The following is an 18397-nucleotide window of genomic DNA, read 5'->3' as shown; positions in this document are numbered from 1 at the left end:
AATAAAAAGGACAAAAACGCAATGCGCCCAACGTGGGGCTCGAACCCACGACCCTGGGATTAAGAGTCCCATGCTCTACCGACTGAGCTAGCCGGGCGCCACGGGCACCCAGCGGCCGCCTCGGGTCTCGGGAGGGGCCCCGCGCATTCCCCACCCCGGCCGCCAGAGGGCGTGAGCCCCACCTGATTTGCATATTTAACATTATCGCCTAATTAAACATTATCCCAAAGCCGGCAGGTGCGCGGCGCAGGGAGATGTGGCCGTCCCGGGAAAGCTGTGGGATTCCGGGGCCGCCAGCAGCCCGCGACGGAGCTATTTAACCAATTAAAAGCGCCCAGTAATCCCGGGTGTTTGCTCCCGGTGCGCTTTAACCTGAGAGAAAATAAAAGGAGACAGCGACGGGCAGCCCTGGCTGAAGAGGGAGGGACATGGCGGCATCAGCCAAGAGCCATTTTTAATTTTTTACCGAAAATTCGCTGAATTTTTGTGATTTTTTTTTTTTTTTTAATCGCAATCTTTAATCTTCACGGTGGGGCAGACGAAGCAAACCGGCAAGGGAGCGCCAGGAGGCGCCATGGGCCGCGCCGGCAACGAGTAATAGAAGCCCCGCCCCTGATGCGAATAGCACCGCCCTTAATATGCATAGCCCCGCCCTGAATATTCATAACCCCGCCCCCTATGTGTACAACCCCCACATCTGCTGTTACACAACCACACCCATCCGATGTGCATAACCCCGCCCTTAATATGCATAACCCCGCCCCTTATGTGTGTAGCTCCGCCCCCAATATGTACAACCCCCTCTGATCTTACACAACCACGCCCGTCTGATGTGCATAACCCCGCCCTTAATATGAATAACCCCGCCCATCGAGTATACATAAATTCTCAATTAATATGCATAGCCACGCCCACCCGATGTGCATAACAGCCTGACGCACAATATCCCGCCCTAATGTGCATAACCCCACCCCCTAATCTACATAACCCCGCCCCCTGCCGTCCATGACCACGCCCTCCTTTGTGCCCGCCCCGCCCCCTAATGTACATAACCCCGCCCCAGTGTACATAGCCCCGCCCCCTGCCCTGCATGACCACGCCCTCCTTTGTGCCCGGCCCCGCCCCCCGTTGTGCCCGGCCCCGGCCCGGCGCGGAGCCCCCAGCCCGCCGCAGCCATGGCGGCCCCGGCCGCGCTGCGACCGCTGCTGCCCCTCGTCCCCGTGGCCGCCGCGCTGGCGCTGGCCGCGGGCGGGGGCACCGCGGGGACAGGTCCGCGGGGACAGCGCGGCGGGGACCGCGGGGGGGGCGCACGGGGGCTCCGCGGGGTGCGGGGGTCCCGCGGGGATGAGTGCGGGATGTCCGTGGAGCGCGGGGTGCCCCCGGGGCTGAGCGAGATGAGCGCCGGGTGCCCGCGGGGATGCGGGCGAGATGCCCGCGGAAATGAGCGCTGGGTGTTCGCGGGGATGCCCGCGGAAATGAGCGCTGGGTGTTCGCGGGGATGCCCGCGGAAATGAGCGCTGGGTGTTCGCGGGGATACCCATGGAAATGAGCGCCGGGTGTTCGCGGGATGCTCGCGGAGCGCTCGGCGGGGCCGGGGCCGGACAGCCCGGTGCTCCCGCCGCTGCCGCGCTCGCCCCCCGGGTTGGGCACGGTCGGAGCCGGCAGCTCCGGTCCCCTCCCGGTTCCCCGGTGGGGAGGCTCCGGGGCGCTCCGTGCCCGGGGGTGCCTTGCGGCGTCCCAACACCGTCTCAAAGTAGGGACTTGATTTTTTGGGAGTGTTTTCCGTTGTTCGTTCGGTGAGGTTTTTTGCTGGCAGCCGGAGTTTACAGCGGGAGCGTGTCCGTGGTAACCGGGACCAGCTGGGGCTGAGCCGAGCTCCGGAGTGCCTGACCCCCCCTCGCCCCCTAACCCTGACCTTAACGCTGTCCCCCGGCAAAGCCCAGCGCTGACCCCCGAGGGCAGCAGGGCAGACGGAGTCCCTGCTGTCCCTGCTATCCCTGCTGTCCCTGCCGTCCCTGTTATCCCTGCCGCCCCTGCTGTCCTGTTATCCCTGCTGTCCCTTCTGTCCCTGCCGTCCCTTCTGTCCCTGCCGTCGCTGCCGTCCCGGTGCGCACCAGTGACCGGATCCAGCTGCTGTCCTGGTCCCTGCCGCCGCCGCCGCGGGAATCCAGCGGGGGAAGGGGTGTGAGAGGAAAGGTGAAGACCCCTGCAGGTAATCACTGCCCCCCCTGTTCCCAGAGCCGCGCTCCGGCAGCGACATCGTCCATCCCGTCAAGGTGGACGAGAGCGGATCCTTCCTGTCCTACGACCTGTCCCACCGGGCCCTTCACCGGAGGTCTCCCGCCTCCAGGAGCAAGCTGCCCGCCTTCTACGAGCTGCACTACAGGGGGCAGCCCCTGAAATTCAACCTGAGCCTGAACAGGCACCTGCTGGCTCCGGGCTTTGTCAGCGAGAGGCGCTTCGGGGGCATCGCCGGCGCCAAGATCCAGCCTCGCTCCTACAACTCCTGCCATATGATCGGGGAGGTGCGGGGCCGGGCGCTGCAGGGCGGGCTGGCTGCCCTCAGCACCTGCGATGGCCTGGTGAGTACAGCCCCGTCCACACCTCAGTCCATGAGGGAACAGCAGGAGCTGGGGGAAAAGCTCTTGTTTTCTGCCAAAAGTGACACCAAAATTCCCAGCAGCAGCAGAGTCAGCATCTCCTCACGCAGGTCTGGTGTAGCTATGGATGAGCTGAGTGTTGGTTTCCCATGGATTGCAGTGATTTGGGAGCTCTCTGGGGCTGGGTTTATGTGTTTGTGTCCAAATTCCCAAAAAGAGCATTTTTTTGCTTCTGCTGCATAAATGGGATTGTGGGGAGCATATCTGGAAACGAGGGGCTGGCAGCTGGAGGTGTTACTGATAGCACAGCTCCTGGGCAGGGAAGCTGCTGGCTGTGCCACTGTGGGTATTTCCTAGGGCAGCAGTGGGGGTGGCACATTGGGGGAAAGGGCCTAAAACCCCCTGTGGGTTTGCAGAAATGGTCCCATATAACTGGTGGGGCAGGGCCCATGCTCCTGTCTCTCACTGTGGAGGGAGGACAACTCCATCAGATCCTCCGTGGATCCAGAGGGCAGCGATAGATGGGATCTTGGGAAGAATCCTTCCCTGGGAGGGTGGGGAGGCAGCTGTGGCTGCCCCTGGATCCCTGCAGTGCCCAAGGCCAGGCTGGACAGGGCTTGGAGCAGCCTGGGACAGTGGGAGGTGCCCATGCCCATGGCCGGGGTGGCACTGGATGGACTCTAATGTCCGTTTCCATCCAAAGCACTCCGTGGTGCTGTGGTTCCACGGTCACTCCCGGTCCCAGGTTCCTCGGTGGCCTCACGGTGCCCCTCTGTGTCTCCCTGGCAGAAAGGCGTGTTCCAGCTCATGAACGAGGACTATTTCATCGAGCCCGTGTCCAGCAGCCCTCGGGAGGAGGGAGCAGCACAGCCCCACAGGATCTACAAGCGCCAGGTGCCCAAGGACAGGGCTGAGCAGGGCAGGGGGGCCCCGGCCCCGCGGGAATCCTGCGGAGTGCCAGGTACTGTCCCTTCCTCTGCCCTCTGGGCACAGTCTGTGACACCAGTGACCCACTGAGTGCTGCACCTCGGGCCTCTCGCTCCCATCTTCTGCTCCCAGCCCTGCTGCAGGCAGGGGATGATGTGGAGACAGAGCATTTGTTTTCATTTCTGTGAAAACTTTGTTTTTGACCTGCCAGGGCATTGGACTTTGGGGGTGGAGTTCGGTCGCTGCCCCGGCAGTTCCCACTGTGGGCAGAGTGCATGTGGGTCCTGCCTGTGCAGAGCAGATGGGCTGGATGAACTCCTAAATCCAGGATTTCAAGTGCTGAGGAGTTCAGTGCATTCCCAGAAGTTCATGGGCACTTCACTGCCCAAGGAAGCTGCAGTGCATTATGTGCTGCACATTTCCTGGAGCTCTGTGCTTTCATAAACTGGGGGTTGCTTCAAGGTTATCTTCAGGCATTCTTCTGATAATCTAAATTAATTATTTCATCTGTGGTAATAATCTTAATGGCTTCTTCTAGGCTTTGAAGTCTGTTCTTGACTCAAGTCGATTCTGGACTTTGAAGTCTGTTCTTGAAACCTGATTTCCCTGGGTGTAGCATGGCCTGTGTGTAACTCCTGTGGATCTCCTCTGCAATCAGAGCCACTGGGGTGGGTGTGCTGTGCCTGCCCCGCAGAGGAATCCCAAAGGAGTCCCAGGGTCTGCAGGATTTCAGTGGCTGCTGTTCTCTCTCCAGCTCTGCTGTGTTGCTGTTTGCTTTGACAGGCAGATGCTGCTGCTGTGTGTCTCCTGTCAATGCCCAGGGCCGCCCCTGTGCCCAGCTGGGTGGGCTTTGACAGGGACCACCCCAAGGGGAAAGGGGAAAGGCCCCCGGAGCCCCTGGAGCCCCCCGGAGCCCCCCGGGCACCCCCAGCCCCGCAGCAGCCTCAGTCCCCTGGGAGCTCAGAGGACACAATGGGAACGAGCTCCAAGGAAGCCGCTGCGATTAAACTGTCACAGCGGTATTAGCAATTCATCACAGCCCCAGATAGTCGGGATTTTTCAGGCTGGGGGATAAAACGCCCTTTCACAGCTAGCGTTCAGTACAGCCCAGGAAATGTAGGAGTCCATTGTTAGGGAAGTGCGGCTGAGCCCTCCCAAACCGGCCACGAAAGCGATTCCCACTGTGTGGGACGGGGTTTGTAAAGCCTTCACCCAGCTTGGGGCTGACCCTGACCTTGCTCTCGGAGCCGTGTCACAGGAAAAGTCCCCGCTGGAGAATTCCCAGCGCTGCCGTGCGTGAGGAGCGCTCCTCCCTCCGCCCCCGGCTCAGCCCAGCCAGCAGCGCCCTTGTCTGCCATGGGCAGGAGCAGAGCAGAGCTCCTGTCGTGTCCTGGGGATCTCTGCAGTGTCCCCTCTCGTGTCCCGGGGGTCTCTGCAGTGTCCCCTCTCGTGTCCCAGGGGTCTCTGCAGTGTCCCCTCTCGTGTCCCCTCTCGTGTCCCGGGGATCTCTGCAGTGTCCCCTCTCGTGTCCCGGGGGTCTCTGCAGTGTCCCCTCTCGTGTCCCCTCTCGTGTCCCGGGGATCTCTGCAGTGTCCCCTCTCGTGTCCCGGGGGTCTCTGCAGTGTCCCCTCTCGTGTCCCCTCTCGTGTCCCGGGGATCTCTGCAGTGTCCCCTCTCGTGTCCCGGGGATCTCTGCAGTGTCCCCTCTCGTGTCCCGGGGGTCTCTGCAGTGTCCCCTCTCCGTGTCTCGGGGATCTCTGCAGTGTCCCCTCTGCCTGTCCTGGGGATCTCTGCAGTGTCCCCTCTCGTGTCCCGGGGATCTCTGCAGTGTCCCGGCCTGCTCCAGGCCTCGGTCTGGCTTTGGGGGCACAGAGTTTATTGTAATGGGAACCGTCCCTTCCTGGAAAATACAGATTTGGGGTCACCCCAAATGTTGAGCCACCGGGGTTTTTTCTCAGGTTGTTTCTCAAGTGTCTCTGCAGTGAGCAGAGATCTATATTCCTGTGGATATATTCCTGTGGATATATTCCTATATATATATGTTTATATTCCTATAAATTCCTGTGTCTGTACAAACGCTAAGGCTCTGCTTTGGGAGGCCCCCTGTTCCTTGTGGAATATTGCAAACCCTGTTCTAGTCAAAGAAATCCCTTCAAATGCCATGTTTATTGTTTTGGTGGTGCCCATGTGCAGCAGGCTGAGCTCAGAGTCCTTTGGAGCAGAGCACAGCAAAATCCATGTGAGTTGTTGAGTTATGGGCCCAGGTGTGGAGCCTTCTCCACATCAAAGGTGATTCCTTTGAAAAAAAAAAAAAAAAGAAGACATTAAAGTTGCAGGCATTTTTATCAGGGAAGAAAGTGCTTTTTTTCCCCTTGAATCCCTCAGAGTCCCAGGGAAGCCTGGAGCGGTGGGAGCGGCGCAGGGACAGGTGGGAGCAGAGGCAGCCCAGGAGGAGAAGGCTGCGGCAGCGCTCGGTCAGCAGGGAGAAGTGGGTGGAGACGCTGGTGGTGGCAGACACCAAGATGGTGGAGTTCCATGGCAGTGACAACGTGGAGAAGTACGTGCTGACCGTCATGAACATGGTGAGTGCAGGGCAGGGGTGTCAGTGCTCCTGGAGCCTTGGGGTCCTCTGGGGGGTGGCACAGCTCCTCCAGGGCCCCCAACACGGGCAGGGTCACCTGCCACGGTGGATCCTTCCCTCCGTGGGGATGGGGGTCCCAGGAGGTTCTGAGAGCCAGGCTGTCCCCATGGGGAGCTGGGGGGCTTTGCTGGTGCCATGAAACCAGCGGAGAAGGAGGTGGCTCTGTGTGTCCCTCTGCTGCTGCCAGGGCCAGGAAGGGCTGGAGCTGGGCAGGGGACCCCAGGCAGCGTCCCTGGATCTCTGGGGGATGGTGAGGGTGCCCAAAGAGCACCGAATTCCTTTGAGGTGTCCCCAGCTCTGTCCCCACGGCTGTCCCACTGCAGGTGGCCGGGCTGTTCCACCACGCCAGCATCGGGAACCCCATCAACATCGCCATAGTGCGGCTGATCCTGCTGGAGCACGAGGAGGTGAGGCTGGGCTGGGCTGGGCTGGGCTGGGCTGGGCTGGGCTGGGCTGGGCTGGGCTGGGCTGGGCTGGGCTGGGCTGGGCTGGGCTGGGCTGGGCTGCAGAACCCTCCTGGGCTGTCCTCCTGGCCTGCCCCAGAGTGTGGGGGAGAAATCCAGGGGCCCACGACTGCCTCCTTGTCGTGGCTGGTAGAGCCAGGGATGGTGTGGGCAGAGGAGCTGCAGAGTCTGGCTTTGGGCTGGTTTATGGTATCAGTGTCAGAGGAGCTGCTGAGCCTGGCTTTGGGCTGGTTTATGGTATCAGTGTCAGAGGAGCTGCTGAGCCTGGCTTTGGGCTGGTTTATGGTATCAGTGTCAGAGGAGCTGCTGAGCCTGGCTTTGGGCTGGTTTATGGTAACACAGAGTCAGAGTGGTGGCAGAGGGCTCTCTGTCACTGTGTGGCTGTGTCCAGGCTGTCTTGGTGGCTCTGGGGGTCCTGAGGCCGCTCAGGGTCTCCACAGCCACGTCCTTCACTCTCAGCCAGCACAGGGGGTTTTCCTGCAGTGGTTCTTCACCCCTGTTACTGGATGATTCAATGTTTTGGTTGGATCACGGATGAGAAGAAAGCAGGAAAAGGGCTGTCTTCCCACCCAGCCTAAAAGCTATAAACATGGAGCAATTCCATCTGCAGGGCAGTCACTCCCAATCCACTCTGTTGTGTCTGGGGTCAGACCTCTCCCCTCCCCATCCCAAAACCCAAACAGCTCCAGCAGATCCCCCTTTGTGTTGGCAGGAGGACCTGAAGATCTCCCACCACGCAGACAACACCTTGAAAAGCTTCTGCAAGTGGCAGAAGAGCATCAACGTGAAGGGAGACTCCCACCCCCTGCACCACGACGTCGCCGTGCTGCTCACCAGGTGTGGGGCCAGGGCTGGGGCTGTGGGTGCTGCTGTGGCAGCTCAAACCTCAGCTGCTGCAGGTGGGGCAGGCAGGGGAACATCCCCGGGGGAGCTGTTGAAATCTCACTCTCCCTGGACACGTGTGAGATCTGTAATGTGAAATTTGGGATATTTCCTGATGGCTGGAGCTGCTGTGGAAGGTGTCCCTGCCCATGGGAGCTGGAATGATCTGTAGGATTCCTTCCAACCCAAACCATTCCCTGAGTCTGTGCTTCTGTGGACTGGTCCCAAATCTCAGGTTTAAGCCCGGACACAGCTCCCAGATGAGGTTTCCAAACCAGGTTTTCACCGTGGCCCTGCTGCCAAGCCCCAGGGGCTGGATCCTCCCAGCAGTTGTACACAGGATTAACTCTCCCTTTTCCCTCAGAGTCTGGGCTTGGCAGAGGAGCCTCTGGGAAGCCCCTGACCTCCCACGGAGCTGGCAGGAATTGCTGCCTCTGGCCACGTTTGTGTACCTTGCAGTCAAAGCCTGGTTTGAGGCTTTCAGGCTGCCGAGCTGGCTCTTGTGGTGGTTTGGGTGATGATTCACAACCCACAGCAGCTTTATCTCCTCCAGGAGATTGCTTTGTAGCAGAAATGAGGCACTTCAGGCCTTGTACTTCAGTGGAGCTGCTCTTCTGCTCTTCCTGGGTGGCTGGAGCTGCCCTGGAAAACCACAGCGCCTCTGGGATGTGCTTCCCCATAGCATCACTTGATTATCTCAGCACCAGCTTTATTTATACAGCGGAATAAACGCAGCCAGGCTGGCCAGCAGCCCCCATTCATCAGGCTTAATAATGGGCTGGGGATACTGGGAGAGGAGAGGGGAAAGGAAAGGTCAGAAATGTTTCCCCTGTGGAAGGATGTTGCACGTCTCCGCTCTCACTCCTGTTTGGCCGCTGTCCGTGTGCCGGGTCCTGCCGCCTTCCAACGCCCTCTCTGCTCTCTGTCTGTCTGTCTGTCTGCCCGGCCTCATCCCCTCGGCCAAGGAAGGACATCTGTGCTGCCATGAACAGGCCCTGTGAGACCCTGGGGCTGTCCCACGTGGCCGGGATGTGCCAACCCCACCGGAGCTGCAACATCAACGAGGACACGGGGCTGCCCCTGGCCTTCACCGTGGCGCACGAGCTCGGACACAGGTACCACCCTCCTCCTCCTCCTGCTCCTCTGCGTGCGCCCTGGGCTGGGGAAGGCACAGGGGGAGGCTGGGAGATGGTTCCCAAGTGGTTCCTCACGGGTGCAAACGCTCCCCTGCTCCCTGAGGATTTCATTCCAGAGTTAAGTTTTGGGTTGTCCCAGGTTTAATGAGAACCACATAATCCAAGGCAGCCTGGAGAAACTGCACTTATGTATTGTCCAGGGGTGGCAGGGGAAGGTTTTGGGGCGCAGGGGTTGCCCATTGAGAAATTTTAAAGTAGAATCTGTCTGTAATATCAGTGACAGAATTTTGCTTGCCCCAGTTTCAGTTAAATTTGAACAAGGTCACTCGAACACTGCAGTTCCCCATAGACATCCATGTGTGGGAAAACACCCACCAAAACGCTCTTGTTGAATACCCTGAGTTTTCAGTGGGAAAGCTGAGATGAAAGCACAGAGGGACAAAGTTGAGGGCTGCCAGCAGCACGTCCCCGGGGCAGGTCCCTCCCCCGAGCTGGGAGCGTCGCGCTGTGCCGGGCGCGGTGGCTGGGGCGGCGCTGGTGCTCGTGGCTCACCTCCCCTCCGTGGGCTGTGCTCTTACACAGTTTTGGGATTCAGCATGATGGAAGCAGCAATGACTGTGAGCCAGTTGGGAAAAGACCTTTCATCATGTCTCCACAGCTCCTGTATGACACGTCCCCTCTCACCTGGTCCCGCTGCAGCCGCGAGTACATCACACGCTTCCTCGAGTGAGTGCTTGTCCTCTTCTTCCTCTGTGACGGGAGGGGGGTCGGGGACCAGGCAGGGGCTGCTCTTATCTCTGAGATCTCCTCTCTAAGAGTGTTGGGGGTCTTTGCCCAGCGCAGCTGTGGCTGTTCCATCCCTGGGAGTATCCCAGGCCAGGCTGGACAGGACTGGGAGCAGCCTGGGGTTCTGGAAGGTGTCCCTGCCCATGGCAGGGGGTGGGATGAGATGAGCTTTAGGGTCCCTCCCCCCCAAACTGTTCCATGATTCCATGGATCCTCCCTGGGTTGCCTCCCTGTGCTGTGAAGGGGGGTCAGGAGCTTTTTGGGGGTGCAGGGGCTGTGGTTGCACAGATAAAGCCGGAGTGTTTCAGGGGCTGTGGTTGCACAGATAAAACCGGAGGGTTTTCTCTCGGTGCTCTCTGCACGTTCTGCAGAATCTCTTCGACTCTCTCTGCCTGACATTGGCAAACCAGACCCAGCCAAATTCTTCCCTGCCTTTGTTTATTTTTAGCACCGTGGCTGATTTTCCAGCCCGTTGTTAGGAAGCTCCAAGGAGGTTGCTTTCTCAGCCAGTGGCTTGCACTGGAGGAGCATTTTCCTCCCTTGGAGAGCACAAGGGGAGAGCTGGGCCAGGGGCCGGCGCTCTGTGGCCGGGAGGATGCTGAGGCCGGGCTCCAGCCCCAGATCCCAGCCTGGACACGTGGGCCTGGCCCCGTGCAGGGGAATTGCTGCTGATTTGTGGCTGCAGAGGAACGGAGCTGTCCCGCATCCGCCGTACTCTTGGCCCTCTGCTCTTAACCTTCACTTGGCAATGAAGAATTTCCTGCTTGTGATGACCCTGGGCTGCTGCGAGCTGGGAGGGGGAGGCAGAGCAGCTGGGAGCTCCTCTGTGGGGTTTGGGTCTCTTTGCTCCCCCAGAAGGAGCAGCTCTTCCTTGGGAGCAGTGGCCGTGGCACCCCGGGGCAGCACGGGCAGGAGCTGCTGTGTTGGGGTGCTGGCAGGAGAACGGGGGTAGGGAGCCAGGACAGGGGACCCTGCTGGCCTGGGCTTGCTGCATGTGCTTGGAACAGCCTCACGTTTGGAAAAGCCACGCTCTGGGAGGATGGTTGTTATTTTACACAGGATAATGATTATTTCACAAGCACTGCCCAGTGCTGGAGAATCTGTGAGTGATTCCCGGCAGCAGCACGGCCCCGGCACTGCGGTCAGCACTGGCTGCAGCTGGGGCTTCACTCAGGGACACGAGGGGACCCTGGGAGAGGCCCTGTCCCTGTCCTGTCCCTGCCGTGGCAGCAGTGTCCCCAAGGAGGGTGTCCCCTCGCTCAGGCCGGTGCAGGGTGCTGGCACAGGGCGTTGTGGTGCTCCGGGGGTGGAGGGACCCTTCAGACTCTGCTCTACACCAGACAAGCAGATTTCCAGCCTCTTTCCACAGTGCTGGAGCTTTCTACCATCACCCTCCTCTTGCCAGGGCCTGCTGCCCTCCCCTGCCATCCTCTGCCAGCCCCACAGCTCCGTGCCCGTGCAGCTGATTCCTCCCCAGCTCCAAACCTTGCCTTTGTTTTTGTTGAATTCTGTCCTGGCTTTTTTGGGCCCTTCCTCCAGTTCTCTGGGAGCTTTTGGAATTTTAATCCTGCTCTCAAATGTATCTGCAGATCCTCTCAGGCTGCTCACAGATGGGGATTTAATCATTGTTCCATCCCCTCCATCCTCCAGCTTGTTTAGGAGCGGGCTGGAACAGGCCCCTGCATCTTTCCCTGTGGACTGGGATTTACTGCAGATCCCTGCAAGCCAGGGGGAAACTCAGGCCAACTTTTCCCTGCTTGGAGATGTGTTTTGGCCAATTGAACAGATCAAGAGAATGGTTGTAAAATATCCAACAAAGAAATAGATTCTGGAAAAGCTGGAAAGTTGAGGCAGATCCAAATCACCCCCAGACTGGAGAGAGACCCCTCTGTGAGCTGGGGCAGGACAGGGAGAGCCCCAAGGAGCTCAGAGGAGGTTGGGGACAGAACAGGGGGACCTGTGGGGCCAAACAGGCAGGGGGTGAAGAGTCCAGAGCAGCATGAGCATCACACCTGGGCTCAGCCAGGATGAAGTGCTGGAGCCTGGACTCTTCCCAGTGAGGAAACCATTCCTTCTGTTTTCAGAGAAAACACTCCCAGTGTACAGAACAGGATGAGCCTCAAGGCCCCTTCCAACCCAAACCATGCCAGGGTTCTGTGGAAATACCTGTGAGGTGCCATGCAGTGTGCCTGGCACGGGCTGCCCCAGGGCCCCGTGTCCAGCTGTCCCAGGGCTCCATGTCCAGCTGTCCCAGTGCCCCGTGTCCAGCTGTCCCAGGGCTCCATGTCCAGCTGTCCCAGGCCCCGTGTCCAGCTGCCCCAGGCCCCGTGTCCAGCTGCCCAGTCCATGCTCCATCCACCATCACCCACAGCCATCCCTCCCTTCCCTCCGGGCTGGCAGCAGCAGGATGCTCCTGCTGCGGGGGGTTTGGAAACGGGACTTTGGAGCCCCTGAGAGCCATTTCCTGGTTTTTCCCAAAGGGAACTGGAAGGATTTTCCATTAAGGAGATGCATGGGGGTTCAAGGCGCTGTCTGCAGCCACGGGAGGCGCCTGCAGGTGTCCGGTGGGGACGCAGTGGGTGGGATGGGAAGGGCAGGAGGGGGGTGCTGGTTCTGCTGGGCGTCACCCCGCGGCAGTGCCGGCACCCCAAAGCAGGAGCTCTACTGCTTGCAGCCCTTCTTTCCGTGCTGCTGGTTTGGGTTAAAAGGGAATCTCATTTCACGTTAATTCAGAGCCGTTCCCAACCACAAGCCCGAGTAATCTGATCCGCCACGGCAGCCCTGCCAGGGGCTCGGCCTGGCTGGGAACGAGTTTGAATCAACCCCGCGGGCCGAGCCGGCAGCTCCATGTGCTGGGAGGAACCGGGGAAAGCAGCTGGGGCAGGGAGGCAGCGCTGAGCTCCCACCCTGCTCCGGGGAAATGCTGTGCGGCCTGGCGTGGGCACTGCCGTGGGCACTGCCGTGGGCACTGCCGTGGGGTGACCGAGGCTGGCTGCGGAGAATCTCCTTTATTCCTGTTGTCAGGGACCTTTCTGGAGGCTGTGGGTCCACCGGGACATTGATGGTTGTTGCCCCCTCTGTCTTTGTCCCTTCACCTTTGCCATATCCTGCCACCCCGGGGGGACATGGGGGGGTCACTCTGAGGGGCTCCCACCCCGAGAAGGCACCCAGAGGTGCCCATGCACAGCAGAGCAGCTCCGGGATTGCAGAACCAGGGTGGTGTCAGTGGGGAGCGCTGACTGCTCCTCACCGGGACACCGAGCACGGCTGTCCCCGGCACTGCCGGAGGTGCAGGGTACCCTGGTGACACTGCCGGGGGTGTGGGGTGCCCCGGTGACACTGCCAGAGGTGCAGGGTGCCCACGGGGTGCCCGTGGTGACATTGCTGTGACCCGTCTCTTGCAGCCGGGGCTGGGGGCTGTGCCTGGATGACCCCCCGGCCCGGGAGGTGCTGGACTTTCCCCTGGTGCCCCCGGGTGTCCTGTACGACGTGAGCCACCAGTGCCGGCTGCAGTACGGCCCCTACTCCACCTTCTGCGACGACATGGACGTAAGGGGGGCCCTGGGCGGCAGGGGGGGCCCCGGGGGCGCTGGGTGGGGCTTGGCTGGGGTTGTGCTCACCCTGCCCGAGGAATGGATCTGATCTGTGCCTGAGGGATGGATCTGATCTGTGCCCGAGGGGACAGATCTGATCTATGCCAAGGGACAGATCTGGTCTGTGACAAAGGACAGATCTGGTCTGTGCCAGGCAGGAACCGTGTCCCTCTGCTCCCCACAGAGTGTCTGCAGCACGCTGTGGTGCACGGTGGGGAACACGTGTCACTCCAAGCTGGACGCAGCTGTGGACGGCACGGCGTGTGGGGACAGCAAGGTAAGGGGGGACACCCTGCGTGGCCCTGGGGACCCCAGTCCTGCACTCATGGGGGCTGTGCAGGGTCCAGTGCAGGTGTGGGCTCATCCCAGTGCCCCCAGCAGGGACTGCCCTCGGGGGACGTGACTCACCTGGGAAGGTGAAGCCCACGGTTAATGACTATGGAGAGCACAAAGCTCGTGGGTGCTCCTCCCTGGGACTTTCCCCACTGCAGGGGAGGCCCCTCTGAGCCCCTGGGCTGACCCTGGGCTGTGAATCCGTGTGCTGGGGCCGGTGCTCCCCCCTGACCCCGTGCCCCTGCCCGTGCCCGCAGTGGTGCTTCAATGGCGAGTGCGTTCCCGTGGGATTCCGGCCGGAGCCCATCGACGGCGCCTGGAGCCCCTGGAGCGCCTGGGCCCCCTGCTCCCGCAGCTGCGGCGCCGGCGTGCAGAGCGCCGAGAGGCACTGCAGCCACCCCACGTAAGCAGCCCTGCCCCTGCCCTGCCCCTGCACTGCCCCTGCCCTGCCCCTGCACTGCCCCTGCACTGCCCCTGCACTGCCCCTGCCCTGCCCCTGCACTGCCCCTGCCCTGCCCCTGCACTGCCCCTGCCCTGCCCCTGCCCTGCCCCTGCACTGCCCCTGCCCTGCCCCTGCCCTGCCCCTGCACTGCCCCTGCCCTGCCCCTGCCCTGCCCCTGCACTGCCCCTGCACTGCCCCTGCCCTGCCCCTGCACTGCCCCTGCACTGCCCCTGCACTGCCCCTGCCCTGCCCCTGCACTGCCCCTGCACTGCCCCTGCACTGCCCCTGCACTGCCCCTGCCCTGCCCCTGCACTGCCCCTGCCCTGCCCCTGCACTGCAACCAGCCCACGGAAAGCGGGGATGGATGGGTGGGAGGGGACCTCGCTCCAGCCCTGCCCTGGCAGTGCTGCAGTGACTCAAACAAAGGGCAGAGACTCCAGCTCGGAGATGTGGAACACATCCAGTGTCCTGCAGTGACAGGACAGCAGACCAGGCATTCTTGCAGCCTGATTCAGAGTTGTTTTGAATAATCCTGCTGCAGTTTATCACCCTCTGCATTCCATGAGCCAGCGCTGGCTCCTGCCTGGGAGTGTCTGGGCACTGCTGGAGGAGCTGCCATCCCCATCCTGGGGTTTCTGGGCTCACCCATCTGCTCCCCACATGTCCCCTTGCTCACCAAATCACTGCTGCACTGGATTTAGCAAACCCCTGGCTTGCCCTGGTGTCAGAGCACCTGGGATGGGGATAAAAAGGGCTTTGTAGTGGTGTTCTAGGGGAGTCACTTTTCCATGTCCTGGGGAGCTCTGGCAGCCCCAGGAGTGAGCTCCTGGCCCTGCCAGATGTGTTCTGCCCATCCCCTTGCTCGGGTCAGTCTGGCCAGTGCTCTTGGGCTCTTGGGGGAAGTGCTCTGTCATCTCTGGATCAGGACCTGGGTTGGTGTTTGACATAAACTCTGTGGCAGAGGTGCTGTGGTGGTTTCTGGAGTGTTCCAAACACAGCTGTGCACAGGCAGGAGAGCAAACACTGGGACTTTCCCGGGCAGTTGTTTGCTTTGGCCACGGGAGGTAAATATTCAGCTCTGCCCTTGGGATGAAATGTGAGAAAATGTGTGCTGGGCATCCCCCCCCTCCCACAGCCATTCCTCAGGGCAGAGCATGTAAACACAGCCCTAAAATAATCATTGTCTTCATTCTCTTCAGCAAAGTGTGCCCAGGAGAAGGAATTTTCACAAGGTCACTGGGCCATGGGCCATGGACAGTGATGTGACCGAAGGAGCAGGCAGCGTGGCAGGAGGTGGTGGCCGTGTTGTGAGGGTCTGCTGGCACCTGAGAAAATCATTCTTGATGCTTCTCAAGTCTCTCTTGCTTTAAAAAGTCCAGTGTCAGCTTTGCCATTCCCTGGGGCAGCAGAGGAGCAGAGTCAGGAGGGCTCCCTGGGTGGGATGGAGAGCAGCTCCCCAGAGCAGCTGCAGCATGGGCTCCAGGCTGGACAGGTTTGGGTGGAACAGGGCTGGACTTTAGGGTCCCTTCCCACCCAAGCAGTGCCCATCTCTGTGATCCTGAGTCCCCAGCCCCCGTGTGACCCCGTTTCCCCTCCCGCAGGCCCAAGTACGGGGGCCGGTACTGCCTGGGGGAGCGCAAGCGGTTCCGGATCTGCAACGTGCGGCGCTGCCCCGCGGGCAGGCCGTCCTTCCGCCAGCTGCAGTGCAGCCACTTCAACCCCATGCCCTACAAAGGGAAGCTCTACAAGTGGACACCGGTGCCCAACAGCAGTGAGTGCAGGGCAGAGCCCCAGGCTGGGCACGCTGGGGCTGTTGCTGTGCCGGCGTTTCCTCGCAGCCCCTTCCCGCGGTGTTTGTGTTTTACACCGTGGCTGGGCTTTGATCTGTGCTGGGGGAGCCGGCCCCGGGCTGAGCCTGCGCTGCTCCCCAGTGAACCCCTGCGAGCTGCACTGCCGGCCCGAGCACGAGTACTTTGCGGAGAAGCTGCGGGACGCCGTGGTGGACGGGACGCCCTGCTATGACAGCGACGGCAGCCGCGATGTCTGCATCAACGGCATCTGCAAGGTGGGGATGGGACACCCCGGGGCTGGGGAGCATGGCTGGGGGCAGGACCCACCCTTGGGTGCTCAGCGTCCCCTCCCTCTCGTGCTGAGCTCGCTCCTTTGGCCAGTCCCTGCTCGGAGAGTTCCTGATCCCCTGGGGTGAGTGGAACAGGCTGTGCCAGCCTCTGTGCCGGCCCCAAGGAGCCAGAGCACAGCCCAGGCCAGCATGGACGGGGCCTGGAGCAACCTGGTCCCAGGGAAGGTGTCCCTGCCCGTGGCGGGGGCTGGACTGGGTTGTGTTTAGGGTCCCTTCCAACCCAAGCCGTGGCAGGACCCCGTGAGTCCCCTGCAGACAATACAGCCGGTGCTGGGGGTGACTGGGGGTGCTGGTGAGGGCTGACGGGGCTCCCTTGCAGAACGTGGGCTGTGACTACGAGATCGACTCGCAGGCGGTGGAGGATCGCTGTGGGGTGTGCCACGGGGACGGCTCCACCTGCCACACCGTGCACAAGACCTTCGAGGACAGCGAGGGGCTGGGTAAGGGCACCTCCTGACTGGTCCAGCAGGGCTGGGCTGCTCCTTTGGAGGGGGAGTTTAATTCCAGCATGTTGATTTTTTGGGGATAAGGCAGCAGGGAGATCAGGTAGGCTCAGGGAGGGTTTGGTGCCCACTGGTGCCTTGCAGAGGTGTAAGGATTGGCACAGTGCTGGCACCCGGGGGACACAGCACCCGAGGACAGAAATCATCTCGGACACCTCTGACCCCACCAAGACATCGATTCCATTCCCAGGTTACGTTGACATTGGGATTATTCCCGTGGGAGCCCGGGAGATCCGGATTGAGGAAGTGGCAGAAGCCGGGAATTTCCTGGCGCTGCGGAGCGAGGACCCGGAGAAATATTTCCTGAACGGTGGCTGGACCATCCAGTGGAACGGGGACTACAGGGTGGCAGGGACCACCTTCACCTACAAGAGGACAGGGAACTGGGAGAACCTCACCTCTCCGGGGCCGACCGTGGAGCCCGTGTGGATCCAGGTAGGATGGGTCCTGCCTTCCCTGTGGGGCTGAGCTCCATGTGTCTCCCGGCCCCTCCCTGCACCCAGGGATGTGCTCTGCACCTCCTCAGGGTGTGTTCCTCTGGTGTTTCCAGCCCACACCGCTTCCAGCTGAGCCTCATCTCCCTCGCAGCATTCTGCAAAATATTTACACTGGAGAAGGGAGCGTGAGGAGAAGGAGCCTGAGGCTCCTCTCCCGTATCTTATCACCGGCAGGGAAAGAGCCCCAGTGCCTCTGGCTGGGCGGGACAGTCGGGGGGAGGGAGCTGCCAGTTCAGGCAAAGCTGGTGGGAGTCGATATCCCTGTGACCGTGAGGGCAAGCCTTCCTCTGGAGAAACAGATCCTGTGGGCATCATCCCACAGGTGATGGCACAGCTGGCACCAGGCTGAGCTCCCTCGTGGTGCAGAGGTGGTGATGGCCACGGAGCTGCATCCCGGGGACCCCCAGGACCCCCTGCCCTGGCAGCCCGAGGCAGTCCCCGGAGCATCCCTGCCTTTGCACGGGCTCGACAGAGCTCGGCCACCCCGAGCAGCCAAAATCTCCTCCTGTCCTTCCTTCAGCAGCAGCCTGGGGTGGGATGTGAGCGGGACCTGGGGCTGCTGCTGCCAAGGGCTGCTGTTAATGGGAATGCTGGCGTGCTCAGAACCCACAGATCACTGCCTGGGCTTCATAACCTAATTAAAACCTTTGGACAAGAATGTTTCGATATTCATGGAGAGGTTTTGGAAAGACGCCCTGGCTCCCGCCAGAGCTCCAAGAACAACAAAGCTTTGGCAATAATGGGAGTGCTTAGGCTAAGAAAAACAGGGATGAACTCCCGGCCCTGGTGAGCGCGGGTGCGGGAGGCGCTTGGAGCAGGGCTCGTGTCAACCACAGGAGCAGCAGGAGCCCGTTGGGAGGGGGAGGCAGTTTGGGGACAGGGACAGACAGACAGGTCTTCCACAGACCGGGTTATCCAAGCCCCATCCAGCTCTGGTGTGGAGCTGGGCACAGGCCCACGTCCTTCTGGCCCTGCTGGGCAGCGCCTTCCCTGCTGGGCACTGCCATTCCCCACTGCCCTGCCCGGCCACCTCCTGCCTGTCCCCTGTGTCCCCTGTGTCCCCAGCTGCTGTTCACCCCTGCCTGTTCCCTGTGTCCCCAGCTGCTGTTCACCCCCTGTCTGTCCCCTGTGTCCCCTGTGTCCCCAGCTGCTGTTCACCCCCTGTCTGTCCCCTGTGTCCCCTGTGTCCCCTGTGTCTCCCAGCTGCTGTTCACCCCTGTGTCCCCTGTGTCCCCTGTGTCGCCAGCTGCTGTTCACCCCTGCCTGTCCCCTGTGTCCCCTGCCTGTCCCCTGTGTCCCCAGCTGCTGTTCCAGGAGACCAACCCCGGCGTGCGGTACCAGTACACGATCCAGCGCCCGGCCGACAGCGAGAACGAGGTGGAGCAGCCCGAGTTCCTGTGGCGCTTTGGCTCCTGGACCACCTGCACGGCCACCTGCGGGACAGGTGAGGGCA

The 18397-nt window shown here is 61.2% G+C and overlaps 1 protein-coding gene and 1 non-coding gene across 2 annotated transcripts in view; one reads left to right on the top strand and one right to left on the bottom strand.

Moving 5' to 3' along the window:
- Nucleotides 1-24: 24 nt before the first annotated feature.
- TRNAK-CUU (transfer RNA lysine (anticodon CUU)) lies at nucleotides 25-97 on the bottom strand. The gene has a single exon. It is a non-coding gene; the product is annotated as a tRNA-Lys (tRNA).
- A 1036-nt stretch (nucleotides 98-1133) lies between these two features.
- ADAMTS7 (ADAM metallopeptidase with thrombospondin type 1 motif 7) overlaps nucleotides 1134-18397 on the top strand; it is a 35026-nt gene continuing 17762 nt past the window's right edge. Inside the window, 16 exon segments of the mRNA XM_063412512.1 lie at nucleotides 1134-1269; nucleotides 2239-2582; nucleotides 3390-3561; nucleotides 5913-6109; nucleotides 6492-6575; nucleotides 7345-7469; nucleotides 8480-8629; nucleotides 9233-9376; nucleotides 12841-12985; nucleotides 13214-13306; nucleotides 13620-13765; nucleotides 15406-15575; nucleotides 15736-15869; nucleotides 16264-16384; nucleotides 16638-16882; nucleotides 18247-18388. Coding sequence (XP_063268582.1) covers nucleotides 1176-1269; nucleotides 2239-2582; nucleotides 3390-3561; nucleotides 5913-6109; nucleotides 6492-6575; nucleotides 7345-7469; nucleotides 8480-8629; nucleotides 9233-9376; nucleotides 12841-12985; nucleotides 13214-13306; nucleotides 13620-13765; nucleotides 15406-15575; nucleotides 15736-15869; nucleotides 16264-16384; nucleotides 16638-16882; nucleotides 18247-18388 — 2506 coding nt within the window. The 5' untranslated portion in view covers nucleotides 1134-1175.

The sequence above is a fragment of the Prinia subflava genome, chromosome 15, assembly GCF_021018805.1.
Source record: "Prinia subflava isolate CZ2003 ecotype Zambia chromosome 15, Cam_Psub_1.2, whole genome shotgun sequence".
Lineage (NCBI taxonomy): Eukaryota > Metazoa > Chordata > Aves > Passeriformes > Cisticolidae > Prinia > Prinia subflava.
Note: the sequence above shows the minus strand (reverse complement) of the source record. Positions and strands in the feature narration are given on the sequence as shown.